The sequence below is a fragment of the Squalius cephalus genome, assembly GCF_949319135.1.
Source record: "Squalius cephalus genome assembly, chromosome: 3".
NCBI lineage: Eukaryota > Metazoa > Chordata > Actinopteri > Cypriniformes > Leuciscidae > Squalius > Squalius cephalus.
The window spans coordinates 7,526,193-7,541,418 of NC_137124.1; the positions used below are offsets into that span (position 1 = coordinate 7,526,193).

The 15,226-nt window shown below is 40.3% G+C and overlaps 2 protein-coding genes across 5 annotated transcripts; both read left to right on the plus strand.

Annotated features, from left to right (window-relative positions):
* Window positions 1-12: 12 nt before the first annotated feature.
* ccs (copper chaperone for superoxide dismutase) lies at window positions 13-5,781 on the plus strand. Its single transcript, XM_079867445.1, has 8 exons — window positions 13-109; window positions 924-996; window positions 1,080-1,217; window positions 1,847-2,021; window positions 2,221-2,281; window positions 3,272-3,349; window positions 3,654-3,757; window positions 4,595-5,781. Exons 1-8 carry the CDS (start codon window positions 86-88, stop codon window positions 4,746-4,748), a joined length of 807 nt encoding a protein of 268 aa, XP_079723571.1. The 5' UTR covers window positions 13-85; the 3' UTR covers window positions 4,749-5,781.
* rbm14b (RNA binding motif protein 14b) lies at window positions 5,705-15,162 on the plus strand. Of its 4 annotated transcripts, none has more exons than XM_079867443.1 (7): window positions 5,705-5,781; window positions 7,443-7,795; window positions 8,637-9,639; window positions 10,418-10,636; window positions 12,443-12,522; window positions 12,923-13,020; window positions 14,516-15,162. In XM_079867443.1, the coding sequence occupies exons 2-5, from the start codon at window positions 7,447-7,449 to the stop codon at window positions 12,450-12,452; spliced, it is 1,581 nt and encodes a 526-aa protein (XP_079723569.1). In that variant the 5' UTR covers window positions 5,705-5,781; window positions 7,443-7,446; the 3' UTR covers window positions 12,453-12,522; window positions 12,923-13,020; window positions 14,516-15,162. The 4 variants fall into 4 exon arrangements, with proteins under 4 accessions (XP_079723569.1, XP_079723570.1, XP_079723568.1 ...); XM_079867444.1 differs by having other exon boundaries at window positions 14,749-15,156; XM_079867442.1 differs by lacking the exon at window positions 14,516-15,162 and having other exon boundaries at window positions 12,923-14,059.
* Window positions 15,163-15,226: the final 64 nt, after the last annotated feature.

Sequence of the window (15,226 nt, forward strand, 5' to 3'; positions counted from 1 at the left end):
GTCTTTCCTTACTAGGACTTTTATTTTATTACGTTTTCTGAACGCGGAACTTCCGCGTACGTCATTATCAGCGTGCGAACCAGAGATGGACACAAACAGAACAGCGAAGGTGAGAATAATGACTTTAAGATTACTTATTTGCAAAATAAATACTGTAATCACAATTATTTAGGGCTTTAATTACATTTATTAAATAATAAATTTATAAATAAATAATTTAAAATAAGAATATCAGCAGGCCAACTGTATAATAACGTCTTTCTTTCAAGTCAAATTTACGTTCATATTAATGATTTTATCATAACGATCAGCACAGTTTCCATAACGTGTTATCTTTGATGCCTTGCACAGTTATTTACCTCTTCGTTTTTACATGCTGTTGTAGTCTTCGTATACTTTATTTTTATTTTCGACTTACTTATGAAACTGCCAAACACATTCAGGAATATTAGACATAATTATGATTTTTAATGTCTGACATGACAGTATTCTGCACTGTGACATGCTAAACGTCATACAAAACTCATCCATGCTTCGTCTAAATTACCATTAATATAGTCAATGCTATATTAGTGCTGTCAAATCGATTAATCGCAATAAATTGCATCTAACATAAAAGTTTGTGTTTATATAACGTGTGTACACGTGTTTATAACCCGTGTGTGTATATATACATGTATATATATGTGTGTGTGTGTGTGTGTATGTATGTGTGTGTGTGTATATATATATATATATATATATATATATATACACACACTCGTGTTATAAATATAACATATTACATATACACGTGTTATAAATATTTCACATTATATTAACTTTTATGTTAGATGTGATTAATTGTGATTTGACAGCACTAATATATATATACTGTATATTACTGTATAATAAATATCCACATTAATTTCCTTTTTGCACAGCTTGAGTTTGCGGTGCAGATGTCATGTGACAGCTGTGTTAATGCAGTAAAGGGCGTTTTGGAGAAAGAACCGGGTGAGTCGAGCACAACATGAAACACTTTTCTGTGTCATGAGCTATTATCTCATTCATGTGTGTGTGTGTGTGTGTGTGTTTAGGAGTGCAGTCGGTGCAGATAAACCTGGGTAAGGAGGAGGTTCTGGTTGAAACGGCGCTCACGTCTTCACAGGTCCAGACTCTGATTGAGAGCACCGGCAGACGGGCAGTGCTGAAGGGAATGGGCAGCTCAGAATCAGGTGTGACCAGAAACACTGTTAGAGTCAAAGCACAGTGAGAACCATAGACTGTAAAAACATGTGGACGTAGTGTCCGGGACGTCACCCGTAGGTTTCTGAAGAGCATTTTTGAAGCCCAAAGTGGCCAGAGCCGGCCGTCGCCATCTTGGCAGCGCGTCACTCCCGGATAAATGAAAATAGGCAAAAATGGATTAGCTGAGGTGACGTGATGCTAACAGACAGCAGACTACGGCTAGTAGTGACATCAGCGGCAATCCACCTGTCACTCAAGTGGCCACACCCTGAATTATGCAGAACTTTATGGCTTAATATAATTTAAACGGATGAGTTATAAAAAAAGATTCACCCCCTCACAGTTCTTATGAAGGGCAAAATTAGCTATATAGACCAAAACCACCTTTTGTACCAGGCTGTAAACACATTTTTTCTGCTGTAATGTTGGGCATTTTAACATGGGGGTTTATGGGACTGACTCTCTGTTGCAGCCGGTCTCTAGTGGCCAGTCGATGAACTGCAGTTTAACTCACTTCAGTGTTTGATTCAAGAGAGAGACCGGAAGGTTGCCGCTTGATGTGAACAAGCGTGAAACGGGCCTAATGCTAGTTATCTGTGTGTGTTGTTGTCGTCAGACCTGGGCGCTGCCGTGGCGATGGTCAGCGGGGCGGGGCTTGTGCAGGGCGTGGTCCGGTTCCTGCAGTTGTCACAGGAACGCTGTTTGATTGACGGGACGATTGACGGGCTGAAGCCCGGAGCGCACGGCCTGCATGTGCACGAGCTCGGCGACCTCACACAGGATTGCAGGAGGTATCACGACCCTTGACCTTTCACCTTTAGATCACACGGCAGTCTGTGTTTAGGAGCATGAACCCCATCCAGTCTGGTGATCGTGTGTCAAGCAGTTTCTCCCTGAAACAAAACGCACACTGTATTAGCTCAGAATGAAATATCTGAATGCATTGACTCTGTCCTGCTCATGATTATATGTGTGCTGTGTGTCCCTCAGCTGTGGAGATCACTTCAATCCGTTCAGGAAACCCCATGGAGCTCCTCAGGACTCAGACAGGGTACATCTACTTCATATTAGCTTCTGGACACACACAACCTTAAAGCCTTGGAGATTTCTAATGCTATTCACCAAGAAAAAAGATTATTGAACACATTCTAAACTTGTTACACCTTATGTAAACCTTCTAGTTAATGAATGTTTATTTATTTTAATAAACCATATAGTTGATGAAGTTGACAACTAGCCCCGGTGTATTCTCTACACAATATCAAGTGGTATTTAACGGTGTTCAAAATGTCCTAAAACTATGGTAATATTGTTGTAGAAGCAGCAAATGATTTATTATATGCATTAATGTATTTATTAATAAGTAATGTGTTTTTAATTACTTATTTATATTGCTGATGTTATTATTATGTATTCATTTACTTTTTTATTTTTATATATTTTATATTCGGTTTTATATATATATATATATATATATACATATATATATATATTTAAACTGGTAATTCTGTGTAGAATAAGCATTAATTAAAAATTAATGCTTAATGCTTACTTTTTTTTAATGTTTATAATATTTATAATATTTTTTTTAAAAGCAATAACACATTTTATTTTGTTATTTATATATTTATATAAATAAATGTATAAATAAGTATAAACAAATATATTATACTTATTTATATCAATATAATATACATTTAATTTTTATTTTATACTATAAAATATATTATGTATTATATATATTATTTTTTATTATATATATATATATATATATAATGTATGTTTTTATTAATTATATACATTTAATTTGTTTATGTATTAATAACAAATGTATTATATATTTGTAATGTTTCTAATAATATTTATAGTTTTTTTTAAAGAAGCAATAACAGAATTGTGTATTTTCTATTGCTTTTTAAAAAATTAAATAATATAATATATTTGTATTGCTTTATTTTTATATGTATATTGAGTAACATCGACTAATGAAATAAGGAATATAAATGTGTGTGTTTAACGCGGTGACTCTGTGACTCTCTAGCATGTGGGCGATCTGGGAAACATCACGGCAGATCCTGATGGAAGAGCTTCATTCCGGCTGGAAGACTCTCAGATAAAGGTAATAAAGCTGTGATCTCCAAACACAGTCCATGTTGCTCATCGGAGTGTGTGTGTGTGTGTGTGTGTGTGTGTGTGTTTATGAACCCTGAGGCAGAGTGCTTGGACACACATGAGATTATCTAAAGTCTCTGTTATTGTTAATTACACTAACCTTATGTTTCATGGTCACACCTCCTCTTATATCATTCAGTGTCATCTAAAAATATTCATGCACTGATTTACCAAAGCCAGTGTATACTCGTGTTCATGTATGATATGCCATGCTATGATGTCACATGTTTCTCCGGCTCTCTGTTTGGCAGGTGTGGGACGTGATTGGTCGATCTCTGGTGGTGGATTCTGGGGAGGATGATTTGGGCCGTGGGAATCACCCGCTGTCCAAAATAACAGGAAACTCAGGAGAAAGGTCAGTTGATGATATCTTTATGCTTTACAGTCGTGTTTCTGGATATATGGATGTACGTATATATCCAACTTTATACATAGCTGGGCGATAATATGGTTTACATTTTGCGACGATATAAACAATCAAACTGTTGAGATTTGCTGTATAGTATCTGATCACTTTACTCTAGTGTACTGGATGTATGTGGATAAAGTTGAATATACTTGTGTCGTAAGAAACCTGCTACATTGCATTTGATTGACATGGATTTTATTACTTTATTATAGATTTTATTATATGGACTGACAATATTTAAAAAAAAAAGATGTCTAGCTCTTAGCTGTCAGACTTATTAGTAATGTAACTAATATTGGGTTCTTGTGTCTGAATCAGTTTTTTATCCAGAGAAAACATGACGACAGAGATTTAAAATAAAGATGAAGCACTTCTTCTAATGTCATTATAAGCTGATTTAAAGGGATAGTTCACCCAAAAAATGTAAATTCTGTCATCATTTACTCGCCCTCATGTTGTTCCAGTCCTGTATGAGTTTCTTTCTTCTCCTGAACACAAAAAAAAGACATTTTGAGGAATGTGAGTGTGGCCCCATTTTCCCCCTTCATACTTTGGGACCAGCAACTGTTCGGTTACTGTTATTTTCTTTTGTGTTCAACAGAAGAACTTCAGGGTGAGTAAATGATGACAGAATTTTCATTTTTGGGTGAACTATCCCTTTAAGTGAAGGTATTTCTTGCAGAAATCAAATCCCACTCTGTGCGGAGCTAATGCGCATGTTTGTCATGTTCTTCAGTGGACTGTGTGTGTGTTTGCTTAGCGTCCGCTCTCTCTCTCTCTCAGGCTGGCATGTGGAATCATTGCTCGATCGGCCGGCTTGTTTCAGAACCCTAAACAGATTTGTGCCTGTGATGGTGTGACCCTGTGGGAGGAGAGAGATCGGCCCATCGCTGGGAGAGGACGGAGAGTCACTGACGCGCCGGCGGCTCATCTGTAATGGGTCGAGCATGCGACCTTCACACACGTCAAGGAATACAGATGGACATCAAGCACAGATGTGTGGAAGGAACCAGATAAGAGACCAAAAGTGTGCCTGTCTGAAGCTGTCGTGAATGTATGTTCAGGTTGAGATGAGATTCTGACGCCACAAATACAGAAATCAAACCTTGTGTAATGATGTAGATGGTGTGGATATATAGCTGAATTTCATAGTTATAATTCATTCCGTTATGCTTTAGTTTGTCTGATTTTACACACAGCTGCTGGAACTTCGAAATCAAAGTTTAAACTTAGAAAAAAAGTTCAACAAATATTTTTATATACGATGAGTGATTAAAAAAAACTTAAATGTGTTTCAATGGGGCGATTTGTAAGCATTTTCAAAAAATCTTCAGCACTTCTGTAATAATCACTTTAAAATGAACTTCCTAGGCTAACTGACCTATAGTGTCGTAATGTATTAATTGTTGTATTGTTTGGAATGTTTTTTTTTACACTATTGTTGTACAGATAAAGAAAAATAAAACAAATATATAAAGCACGTTTAATAATGTTCCCACTAACAAAAACGGACGTGATTGTTTTTTTTGTTTTTTTTTACATATTTGATCCCAATAAAAAACAAGCATCTGTTTTGCCCAAAACAAGCCCAAATCATTCATTTATTGTGGTATAAAAAACTGACTGTATTCTTATTTATGAAAAAACAATCCAAAGTTGCTTACAGTGCATGCATATCAGATTCAGAGAATTTAACTAAACTGAAACCAGCAACAAATCTATGATTTAAAGAATTCTGTGGTTGGTGCATTTAAAATACTTTAGTGCAAGGTCTCTGCTTGCTTTGAGTTAAGGTTTGTTAAATTCCTGTTTACAATGAAAACACAAAAATGATGCATGCAATGGAGATGCACGCGCAGAGTGTGTGTGTGAATGCATCAGCACGCGCTCTCTCAGTCCTCTGCTGAAGAATGAGAGCGTTTCTAAAGAACGGAAGTGGACCGACCATTTTGAAACCCCGCACCGCTTAGGTAAGATGGAAGATTTTTTTCCTCTCTATATTTGTTTATGTTTTAAGCAATTCCATAATTCATCATATAGAACCAATAGGTAACGATTGCCATTGAAACACGGAATGATGTAGCCGAGCTCGCGGTGTGATTTATAGAGAAACGCAAAGGGTTTTGGGGGCGCGGGCACACTCCAAAAAAATCCTCCCTTAAATGAGTCATCCAGAGATTTATTTTGGAAAGAATGATAGAAAAATGCACGCAATAATTTACAATGAAAATATAAAACTAAGTAGTTGCATCGCGGACATTTGTGGTGTTGATGACGGAAGAGATTGTGAGTGTTTTGTAAACATCTGGTGTCAGAAATGTTACATTCAGTAAATCAGTCGACACGCGCTACTCGTGTTGTTGACGCCGGAGCGCTATAAAGAGAACGGCGAGTCAGCGTTTCTCACACATTTATACATTTAAAAATGGGTTTGAAGGATGTGTCAGGGTTTGAATAAAACGGTTATCCTTTAGTGTGATGTTTGTGTGTGTGTTTGTTCCGTGAGCTGTTAGATTGAGGAAGTGAACGTGTTTACTCTGCGTCACCAGATTACTGTGGCTTTGTGACTGCAACTGCAACACATTCTTTTCATTAAATGCTGAATAAATGTTTCATCGATATATTTCTTTGTTTTGTGTGTGCTGAATAATGTTATGTTGTTAATGTGTTAGGACTAAATTTAATTGATATGTTTTTTTTTTTAAAGATATAATGACAAACATGGTGTCATCTGTTACTTAGGACTTTTGTCACACAAACAACATCGAATTAACACATGATGTTGTTTTCACTAAGGACCCTCTCCCCACCTGTGTAAATCTATACAAGTTTTCCCCAATTAATGGGAAATAATACTAACAATAAAGTGCCAAACGATATGTTGTTGTTGTTGTTTTGGGGAAATGTCTGAAAACCATGGTATTACCATTAGGAATGCACAATATATTGGCTTATAAATGTCCATTTTTAATGTTATCATTATCGGCCTGATAAGAAAATTTGGCCAATTATCTTAAAGCCGATAAAATTGTTTATTATTTCCATCAGCTGAGACACTTCGGCTGTTCACCATTATGTTTTTGAATTGCTAGAAATATGATTGGAATCACTTCAAAAAGGAAAATACAGTTAAGTGCAACATGCAAACTTAATTTAACTTAAACTTAACTTAGCAAGTCTGTCATATAGCCTAGGCTACATTAGAGAACATCATTATAATTGTGTGCTTGGGACATGGATTTAAGGGTAAGAGTTTTTGTAATCAGGCTCAAAAATTATATAAAAATTTGCATCGATTTATTGGCCAATATATCAGTTATCGGTTGTCAAATATAAATAGTTGTTGGTTATCATAACGGCCAAAATGTTCATACTCGTTTTCATCCATAATTACCATAGAATTACATTGGTATTGTATGAAGCACTTGAATACGATAATCATTCACGATCACAAACATCATGGTATTTATTTCAGAGTACTATAAGAGTGTGAATAGAATAATAATTAATATCTGATGTCTTCACTGTCCCATTTTGGAAGGGGATACTTACCCCTCACTTTTCAAATTGTACTTACACATGCTTTTATGTCCTTGTCTGATGTGTCAAAATTGTCTTTTACTCATTTCAGCACAATGGATAAGGGCCACACGGTTAAGCTCTTCGTAGGGAATCTGGCCCTGGATACCACGCAAGAAGAACTGTCAGCCATCTTTGAGTCATACGGCCAGGTTGTTAGCTGTAGCGTTTTGAGGCAGTTTGCTTTCGTACACCTTCAAGGAGAGGGCGCTGCTGAACGTGCCATTCGGGAGCTCAATGGCCGAGAGTTCAAAGGTCGTAACCTCGTGGTCGAAGAGTCCCGAGGACGCCCACTCCACTCGACGAAAGTGTTTGTGGGTAATCTGAGTAGTATGTGCACCACAGAAGACCTCCAGGAGCTGTTTCAGACCTTTGGGAAAGTTTTGGAGTGTGATAAGGTGAAAGGTAAGAGAGTAGTTGCAAAACCCCGACCCCCAACCCTGCTCATGGAGGGCTACTATCCTTCAGAGTTCAGCTACAACGCTAATCAAACACACCTGAGGTGCTCAGGACTACTTCAAAGGCTACGTTCACACTGTCAGTCCAAATCCGATTATTTGTGTATCCGATTGGAATCTGATCTAAAATGATAGATGTCCACATTGTGTATCGCAGCTGTTCAGATTCGATTTGTGTTTGACTTTAGTTCTCCGGAATATCTGCATTGATTTCTATGACAATGACGTTGTGTTGGTAGGCATACGCCAAAAACAACAACAACCGCAACATGGAGGGGTTTGCAACAGAGATGTTGTCTTATTTAAATCTTACAACATGGAAATGTGTAGCTGTGCACTGGAGTATGCGTCTTCTTATGTCTATTTTTTTTATGTATTTTTTTTTACGGCAAAATATATCTCTGTTATATTGTCATTTTCTGCTCGTCCGAAACTGCAACAACACAGCATTGCTTTGGCAGCGACTTTCAGCATGTTTCCTATTACAATGTCTGATGTTTACATTTTTTACGTGGCGTGAGAGTCACATAAACATTTCATGTGATTTTTTTTTTTCTTTTTTTTTTTTTTTTGCTGTTCACATTAGCTAATTCCGATCGGATTTTCAATCGTATATGCACAAAAATCAGATTTGGACTAATTTGGGCTAAAATAACAGGCAGATGTGTCAGACCAAGGTTGGAACTAAAGTCTGCAGTAAGGAATCTCTTCAGGAGCTGGGTTGGCTTCCCCTGATTTAAAGTGTGGGTAATCCTGAATAATAACACTCCTGTCTTCTCCTTTATTAGGTTATGCTTTTGTGCACATGGAGAACAAGGAAGATGCGCTGCAGGCTATTGAGGCTTTGCACGGGACGTCTTTCAAAGGACGACCACTTTCTGTGGAGCTTTCCAAAGTTCAGCCAAGCAAGCAGGCTCCAACTGGGAAAATCCCATGTGTCAGCTGCGGAAAACAGGGTCACTATGCAGGTGAATGCCCAGCTGGGAAGCCCACCCTGGAGCAGTACCAGAGCCAAGCGGCCGTGTTAGCAGCTGCCGCTGCCGCCGCCGCCGGCCTCCCGCTACAGGTCCAACAGAGCGTCCACAATTCGGTATACAACACCTCAACTTTTGACCCCACGTATGCTGCTTTGACTGGACTTACAGCTGCTGGTGCAAGAGCTGAAGGTGGAACCGCGGTAGCACCCGCTGTCTACGGAGCACTAGCTAGTCAGGTGTACGGTACGGTTGCCAATCAGCTCTATGGTGGGACAGTTGCAAATCAGGCTCTCAACAACAGTGCTGCCGCAGCTGCCGCACAGATGTATGGCTCCGTTAACCCAGCTTTCTATGGGCAGATGACGAGTGGCGCAGTCGCAGCCGCCGCAGCAGCCGCCGCTGCCTACGGTCAACAGGTTTACACACCCGCCATGGCAAATCAAGTGTTTCTAACTGCAGCGCCGAGCATGGAGGTACCAGGAGGTACTGCTGTTAACCCAGCTTATACGGTAGCACCAGCTCTCTACAGCACGTCCCCGGCTTACGGGGCTCTTGGGGCAGCTGACACCGCAGCTTTCTTTGAGGCAGCAAGGGCACACTACTTTGCACAAGGACAGCAAGTGCTAGCTGAACAGCAACAGGCTAGCTCAAAGTCTGGCGAGAGGGACCGGAGTCCACTAAGAAGATCTGCCCCACTTCTACCTGACCCTGTTATGAAACCATTTATGTACCAGAGGGCCAAGCGCAGAGCCTTGTTGCCCACACCTGCAGGTCGAGAGGAAGCCGCCGCACAGGAGGACGACCCCATAGCCAGGTAAATTATTTAATTGAAATGATTTCAATTAAAGACACATAAGCCACGTTTCCACCGATATTATCCGGAAAAATTTGTCCCAGGAACTTTTTTTTTCCCTCAGACCTGTTGCTGTCTGCATTTCCACCGTGATCTAAAGTACCGTGAAGATTAGGCAAATTATTCTGGTGACGTAGGACTGCACACTACTTTACTGTTCCCACTCTGAATTAAAGCTTGATAAAGCCTGAACCTCGTCGTCCTCGGGCGGTTTTTTTTAACTCCATTGTTGATTCGAATAGCAAACAACTGTTCCTGCACGCACCGCAAAAGATTAAAAAAAATGGTGATTGAATTAAAATGCTGCGTGGAGTCAACCAATCAAAATGCAGCATTCAGCGCCCAAGTCCCACCCCTGAAGGTTCCTGAACTTTTCCTGAAGGGATTTTCGGAGCGGGAAATATTTACCCGGAACTTCATTTAGACCCTGGGTTCTGCGGTGGAAACACACCGAGTACCACCCCAAAGTCCCTAGTTCCTGGTGAAAGTTTCTGCGGTGGAAGCGTGGCTATAACAAACAATTACAACAAAAATTTGTACATTTCAAAATGTTGGCTGTTTTAGTTCCGATTTACAGTGGAAGTGATTTGTGTGTGTGTGTGTGTATGTGTGTAAATGTGTTTCTGTGTCTGTCCCTGTCTAATGGTGTATACATTCGTTTGTATATGCATGGTTTCTGTCTCTCTTTTTCTGTCTGCGTGGATGTGCATGTGTGTTTTCTCTCCTCCATTTCTCACAGGTATTATGCGGAATACTACCAGCAGTACCAGCAGCTGCAGCAATACCAACAATACCAACAATACCAGTATGCGTATCCACCTCCCAACCACCTTGCAGCAATGTCCGCACTGCAGGCTTTGCCCGGTGTCCCGGCTCAGCAGGTGGCAACGCTCGAGTCCCTCAGGCCAGTCCTGCCCGCCGCCTCCGTGCCTGCCATCGCAATGGCAACACCTCGCGTGTATGAGCCACCGCCGATACCGCCGTCGCACAAGGAGCCCCTCCTCCGCCGCCCCGAACTCGCCCTACACACCCCTGAAACACCCTTCCGATAGTGTGCTCCACGTCCTCTCTGCCTCTCCTTTCCTTGTGCTGCAAGTGTGTGTGTGTCAGAAAGAAGCCACAGGTGTATGTTTGACGTGTGTGCTTGGGTTTAAGACGGTGGCTGTGTCAGTTTTAACTATAGACTGGAGTCTCTAACCTTGGTTCTGATCTCACACACACACCCAGTGTAGTCAGGGCTTGAAAAGGGAAACTGCATGCTCTCATTCCTGCACACTAAACCAATATAACACATTGTCTGTTTAAAGAAACCTTCAATCTAATAGCCAGTTAGTTTTGAGGGGTAGATTAGGCACTAGCCATGATGCTTTTTAACTTTTATATTAAGTGTTTGTAGCCTATGAATGAATACTGGACTTGATATTTTTAAATATTGCTTGATTATTATAGTTATATGAACCAGTTTACACACTCATTTAGTTAAGATGTTAGATTTCAGTGCATTTCAAGAACATTTAAATAAGTTGAATGTATGTTTACTCCAAAGGTGTGTGAAGTGTAGGACCAGGGTTGGAAAAGTATTTCACATGTCTTTGTGTGTTTCTTGTTTTTCTCTGGGACTGGTGTAGCGTGTATGCTTTCCATTGGTTGACACAACAGGAAGGCACATGTGAACAGGGAAGCGACCTCGACCCACACGCACATACATACGCATCCCTTACACCTCAGATGGGAGAAAATTTAGTGATGACCTTTAACCCCACCCTTCCATCCCTGTCCACCCATCCTGAAAGCTGAAAGACACTGTGACTTCTCTCCCCTCCAACTTTGATGTAGCTACTTCCGTAGATATGGTGATGTATGGGCAGCCAATCAGAGGAAGGTTTAGCTAGTCAGCCTTAGCTGGGATCTGTCTTATGGGAGCATCTCTATGCTCGCCAACTTAACTGCCAAGATGCATTGTAGAATCTGTTTTTGTAAGTGTCTTTTATTATTGCTATCATGTTTTTATAAAAAGTGACAAGGGACTCGCATATCATTTTAAAGAGAAATACTCTGCTTAATTTTTAACTTTTGTTTACAGCTATAAGAGAGACGAAATGTTCTTTCTTGTGGCTTTTTTCCACAATGATTGTTTATAGCCAAAATTCTCTTTTTTCTAGAAAAAAAAACACACGCCAAAATCATGAGTGGCCTATGATTCATATGCCTTAGTAGTGAAATGTATTCAAGTTTGCTATTTTTTTATCTGTAGTCTTAAAATGTGAAACTGGATTAAGGCTACACGAAAGTGCTGTATTTTCTGTGGTGCTGTGATTTGGGATTAAATGAAATTGGGAGATTCCTATCAGTTTCTTTCAGTCTTCCTGCTCATTTCGCTGCTGCAACTTCATAGATGACCCTCACTGCATCTCTCTCCATCTCTCTTTGCATCTGCCTCTCATTTAGTGACAGTATTTCATTTGTTTACCGTGCCCCTGTTCGCACCTACGTGCTGAGGATGCCAGTGTGTGAATGTGATCTTAGAAAACGTTTTGCATTGACATTCATGTTTGTAGTTTACGGTAACTGTTTTTGTCACAAGTGTTCTCAGAAGAGAAGACTTAAAGATCTGTACACGATCTTTACTGACTATAACACGCCTTCAAAAAATAAAGAGCCTGCCTGATCATTTACAGAGGAAACTCGAGAGCTTTTGCTTGGAGCTTTAGCTATTCTTGCCTTTTGATGTTTCATGATTGTTTTTCCTTTGTGAAACGACCAGACTCGTATGAATCGGAGCCCCGAAAAGAAGCTAAAGGACTAGAGACTGATCCCAATCTCACCCCTGTCACTATGGATGGGGTAAGTCTGGGGGCAACCCCACTCTATACCCCCCCCCAGCTGCACACACCATCCCAAACCCCTTCCCCAGGAGCAGCAAAATCTTCAGCCCAGCTTTTGGTACTTTTTAACCACCCATAGTCCCATGCAGCTTCTTTAACAGGAGTGTGGCACGATGATGACTATGCTTTTATGACGCAAGCATACTGTAAAACATGTTCATGTGTGAGTGTCAGGAGGCACCCACACTTTAAAACCATTTTACAATTCCTTTTTCTGGTATTTGTACGTAATTCAAGATATCTCCCACAAGGCTTCGCTCGCATCTGCTTCCATTGTGCATGTTTCTTTTTTGTTTTCTTGTTTCACCCCCCCTTCAAAAAACAAACGCTTTCTGATGTGACTGTTCCAACTTAACTAGGTCCCTAAGGAACTGTGGACACCATACGCAGTGCTGGTTTGGGGGGAAGAAAGTTAGCGTCTCGCAATGAACGAGAAGGTCTCTCTGACTCCATTCAGGTAAACGCACTGCGCCTCGCCCCCTTTCTACCTGTCGTCCTCCCCGATAGCGTTTGCGCCTGACCGTGTATCCGCTGTATTTCTCCTCACCACCACCCCACCCCTCTTGTAGATTCCTCACCTCTCGTCACCATTGCTATACCCAATGGGTTTCTCTAAACACCAGTGTTATACTACTATCTGTCACTGGCAAAAGGGGTGGCGGCGGGGGTGACTATTTACTGCTTCGGTGGTTAGTGTGTCTCGGTAATGGCTTTTGGTGCTTGGTGCTCTAATAATTGATCTGTTGGTTTAGCTTCGGAGAGAATGTGGATAAAAGCGGTTGAATGAATGGAATTATTAGTCAGTGCATTAAAGACTGCTTTAAATAAGCGTGGCTTAAGTAAGGCTGGCTGATAAAGGTGTGTGACAAAGGTGAGTGCTTGTGAGTCACTTGAAGGCTTGGCAGATGTGGACCTTGCTCAAGAGTTCCTCCAATATCGTCGACCTCACCTGGCCCTCTTCCATGTGCCTTTTTAGTTTGTTTATTTGATTTAACCCCTGCCCCCCCAGGCTTCCTCGAGTCGTCTCGCCGTTAACGCCCAGCTCACCGCCGCCCTCGCCGCATCCCCAGTTGTTACGTTTGTTCAGTGTTAACCACTGCTTGAACGCATCCCAAAAGCTCTGTGACTAGACACGAGGCACTGGCCAAGATTTTATTCCCAAGACTCTCATTTGGACTCAGTGACACTTGGAAACCCTTATCTTGGAGGGCAGTGCTTGACTTTGATAAATTGCTGAGTCAAAACTCAGCAAGTCATTCTTACAATAAACCTCTGCTTTTGCCTCCTAGATTGACAGTAGGCAAAGTCATCCCAAATAGGTAGGGTTTACCCCAATGTTTTTAGTTTTTTTTTTGTCAGATTAATAAAACATGTTAATCTGAAAGCTACATTGTGTTACCTGTTCAAATGAGAGTCTGATATGGTGTTTGTGTTTGAAATAGCTGAATGTACGATTTAGATTACATACCTGGTTGGCGAATGTCCTATAAAACAAGTGGCTTTAGATGGGGGGGGGGGGGGACCACTGCTGAAACTGAGCTGCCTGAGGGCTACTTACAGGACCTTTCCTCCAGAGGGAGCATGATAGTTAAGTTTGGTTTATCTCACTAGAAGGTGCTGTTGTTCTTGATTTTACAGCCACATGAGGTGATGATTCTTCTTTCCTATACCAAAACATGCCAAGACATGTAGCATCTTCACATGCATTGTCACACACATCTGCATTGCTTTTTGTGTCTACGGAAGTAAGTCCATAGTGGCTATTTACCTTTGCCTGTAGAAACGATGGAATAAGGATAAGATTACCTCAATTTTAGATCTTATTCTGGAGGATGAGGAACTGTCCATTACCTGAAATAAGATATATCTGTTATTCATAGTCAGAGTAACCATGATACTCCCTATGTCAGTGGTATGAAGATCTTTGACATGCAGATATTTGTGGTTGACAGATTTCTGTGATGTCTGTGGCATTCGTTAATGATGACAGATGTCTGTGGCAGATAGATACCTATCGGTGTTTGAGAAGAACCTTCCATTCAGGATCTCAGCTCTGTAATATCAAAAGAATCCCTCACCTTCTCCAACATACTCTTCCAGCTTAAGTCTCTTTGACTCTAGATGGTATACGCCTCCACATTTTCCATGGATAACAGAATGCTCTCTCCGTCTACTTTCTCCTTAGATATCGTCACCCTTCTTGCACAAACTGGACGATAACAATAACACAACTTCTAGCGTTTGTGTCCCATTTATTTTTAGAATTCTCCAGTATTTTCCTTTGTTTTTCCTTTTTATTTTTAGGGATCTTTTTTTAAACCCTTTATAAGGACACCCCTACTGAGTGTAAAGGAAACTGCAGTACTGATTTTTATAACTCATGTATGAAACGAGAATTATTTCTTTTGCAGGTGATAGGAAATGAGCTGGTCGAACTGTTTTTATCACCTTCTAATGAATATGTGCATGACTTGTTAATGTGTGTATATTGCAAAAACCTTGCGACTGGTAAAGTGTACTCTCCTACACCAGCTTCTGCATGAACACTGATTGGCATCGCATGCTTACTGCAATAAACTAGTACTACGACAGCATATGTTATGTTGTGCTCATTTACTTGTCATTATTGTAAAGAATTTAGTTTTCTTGTTTAGGAAGTACAT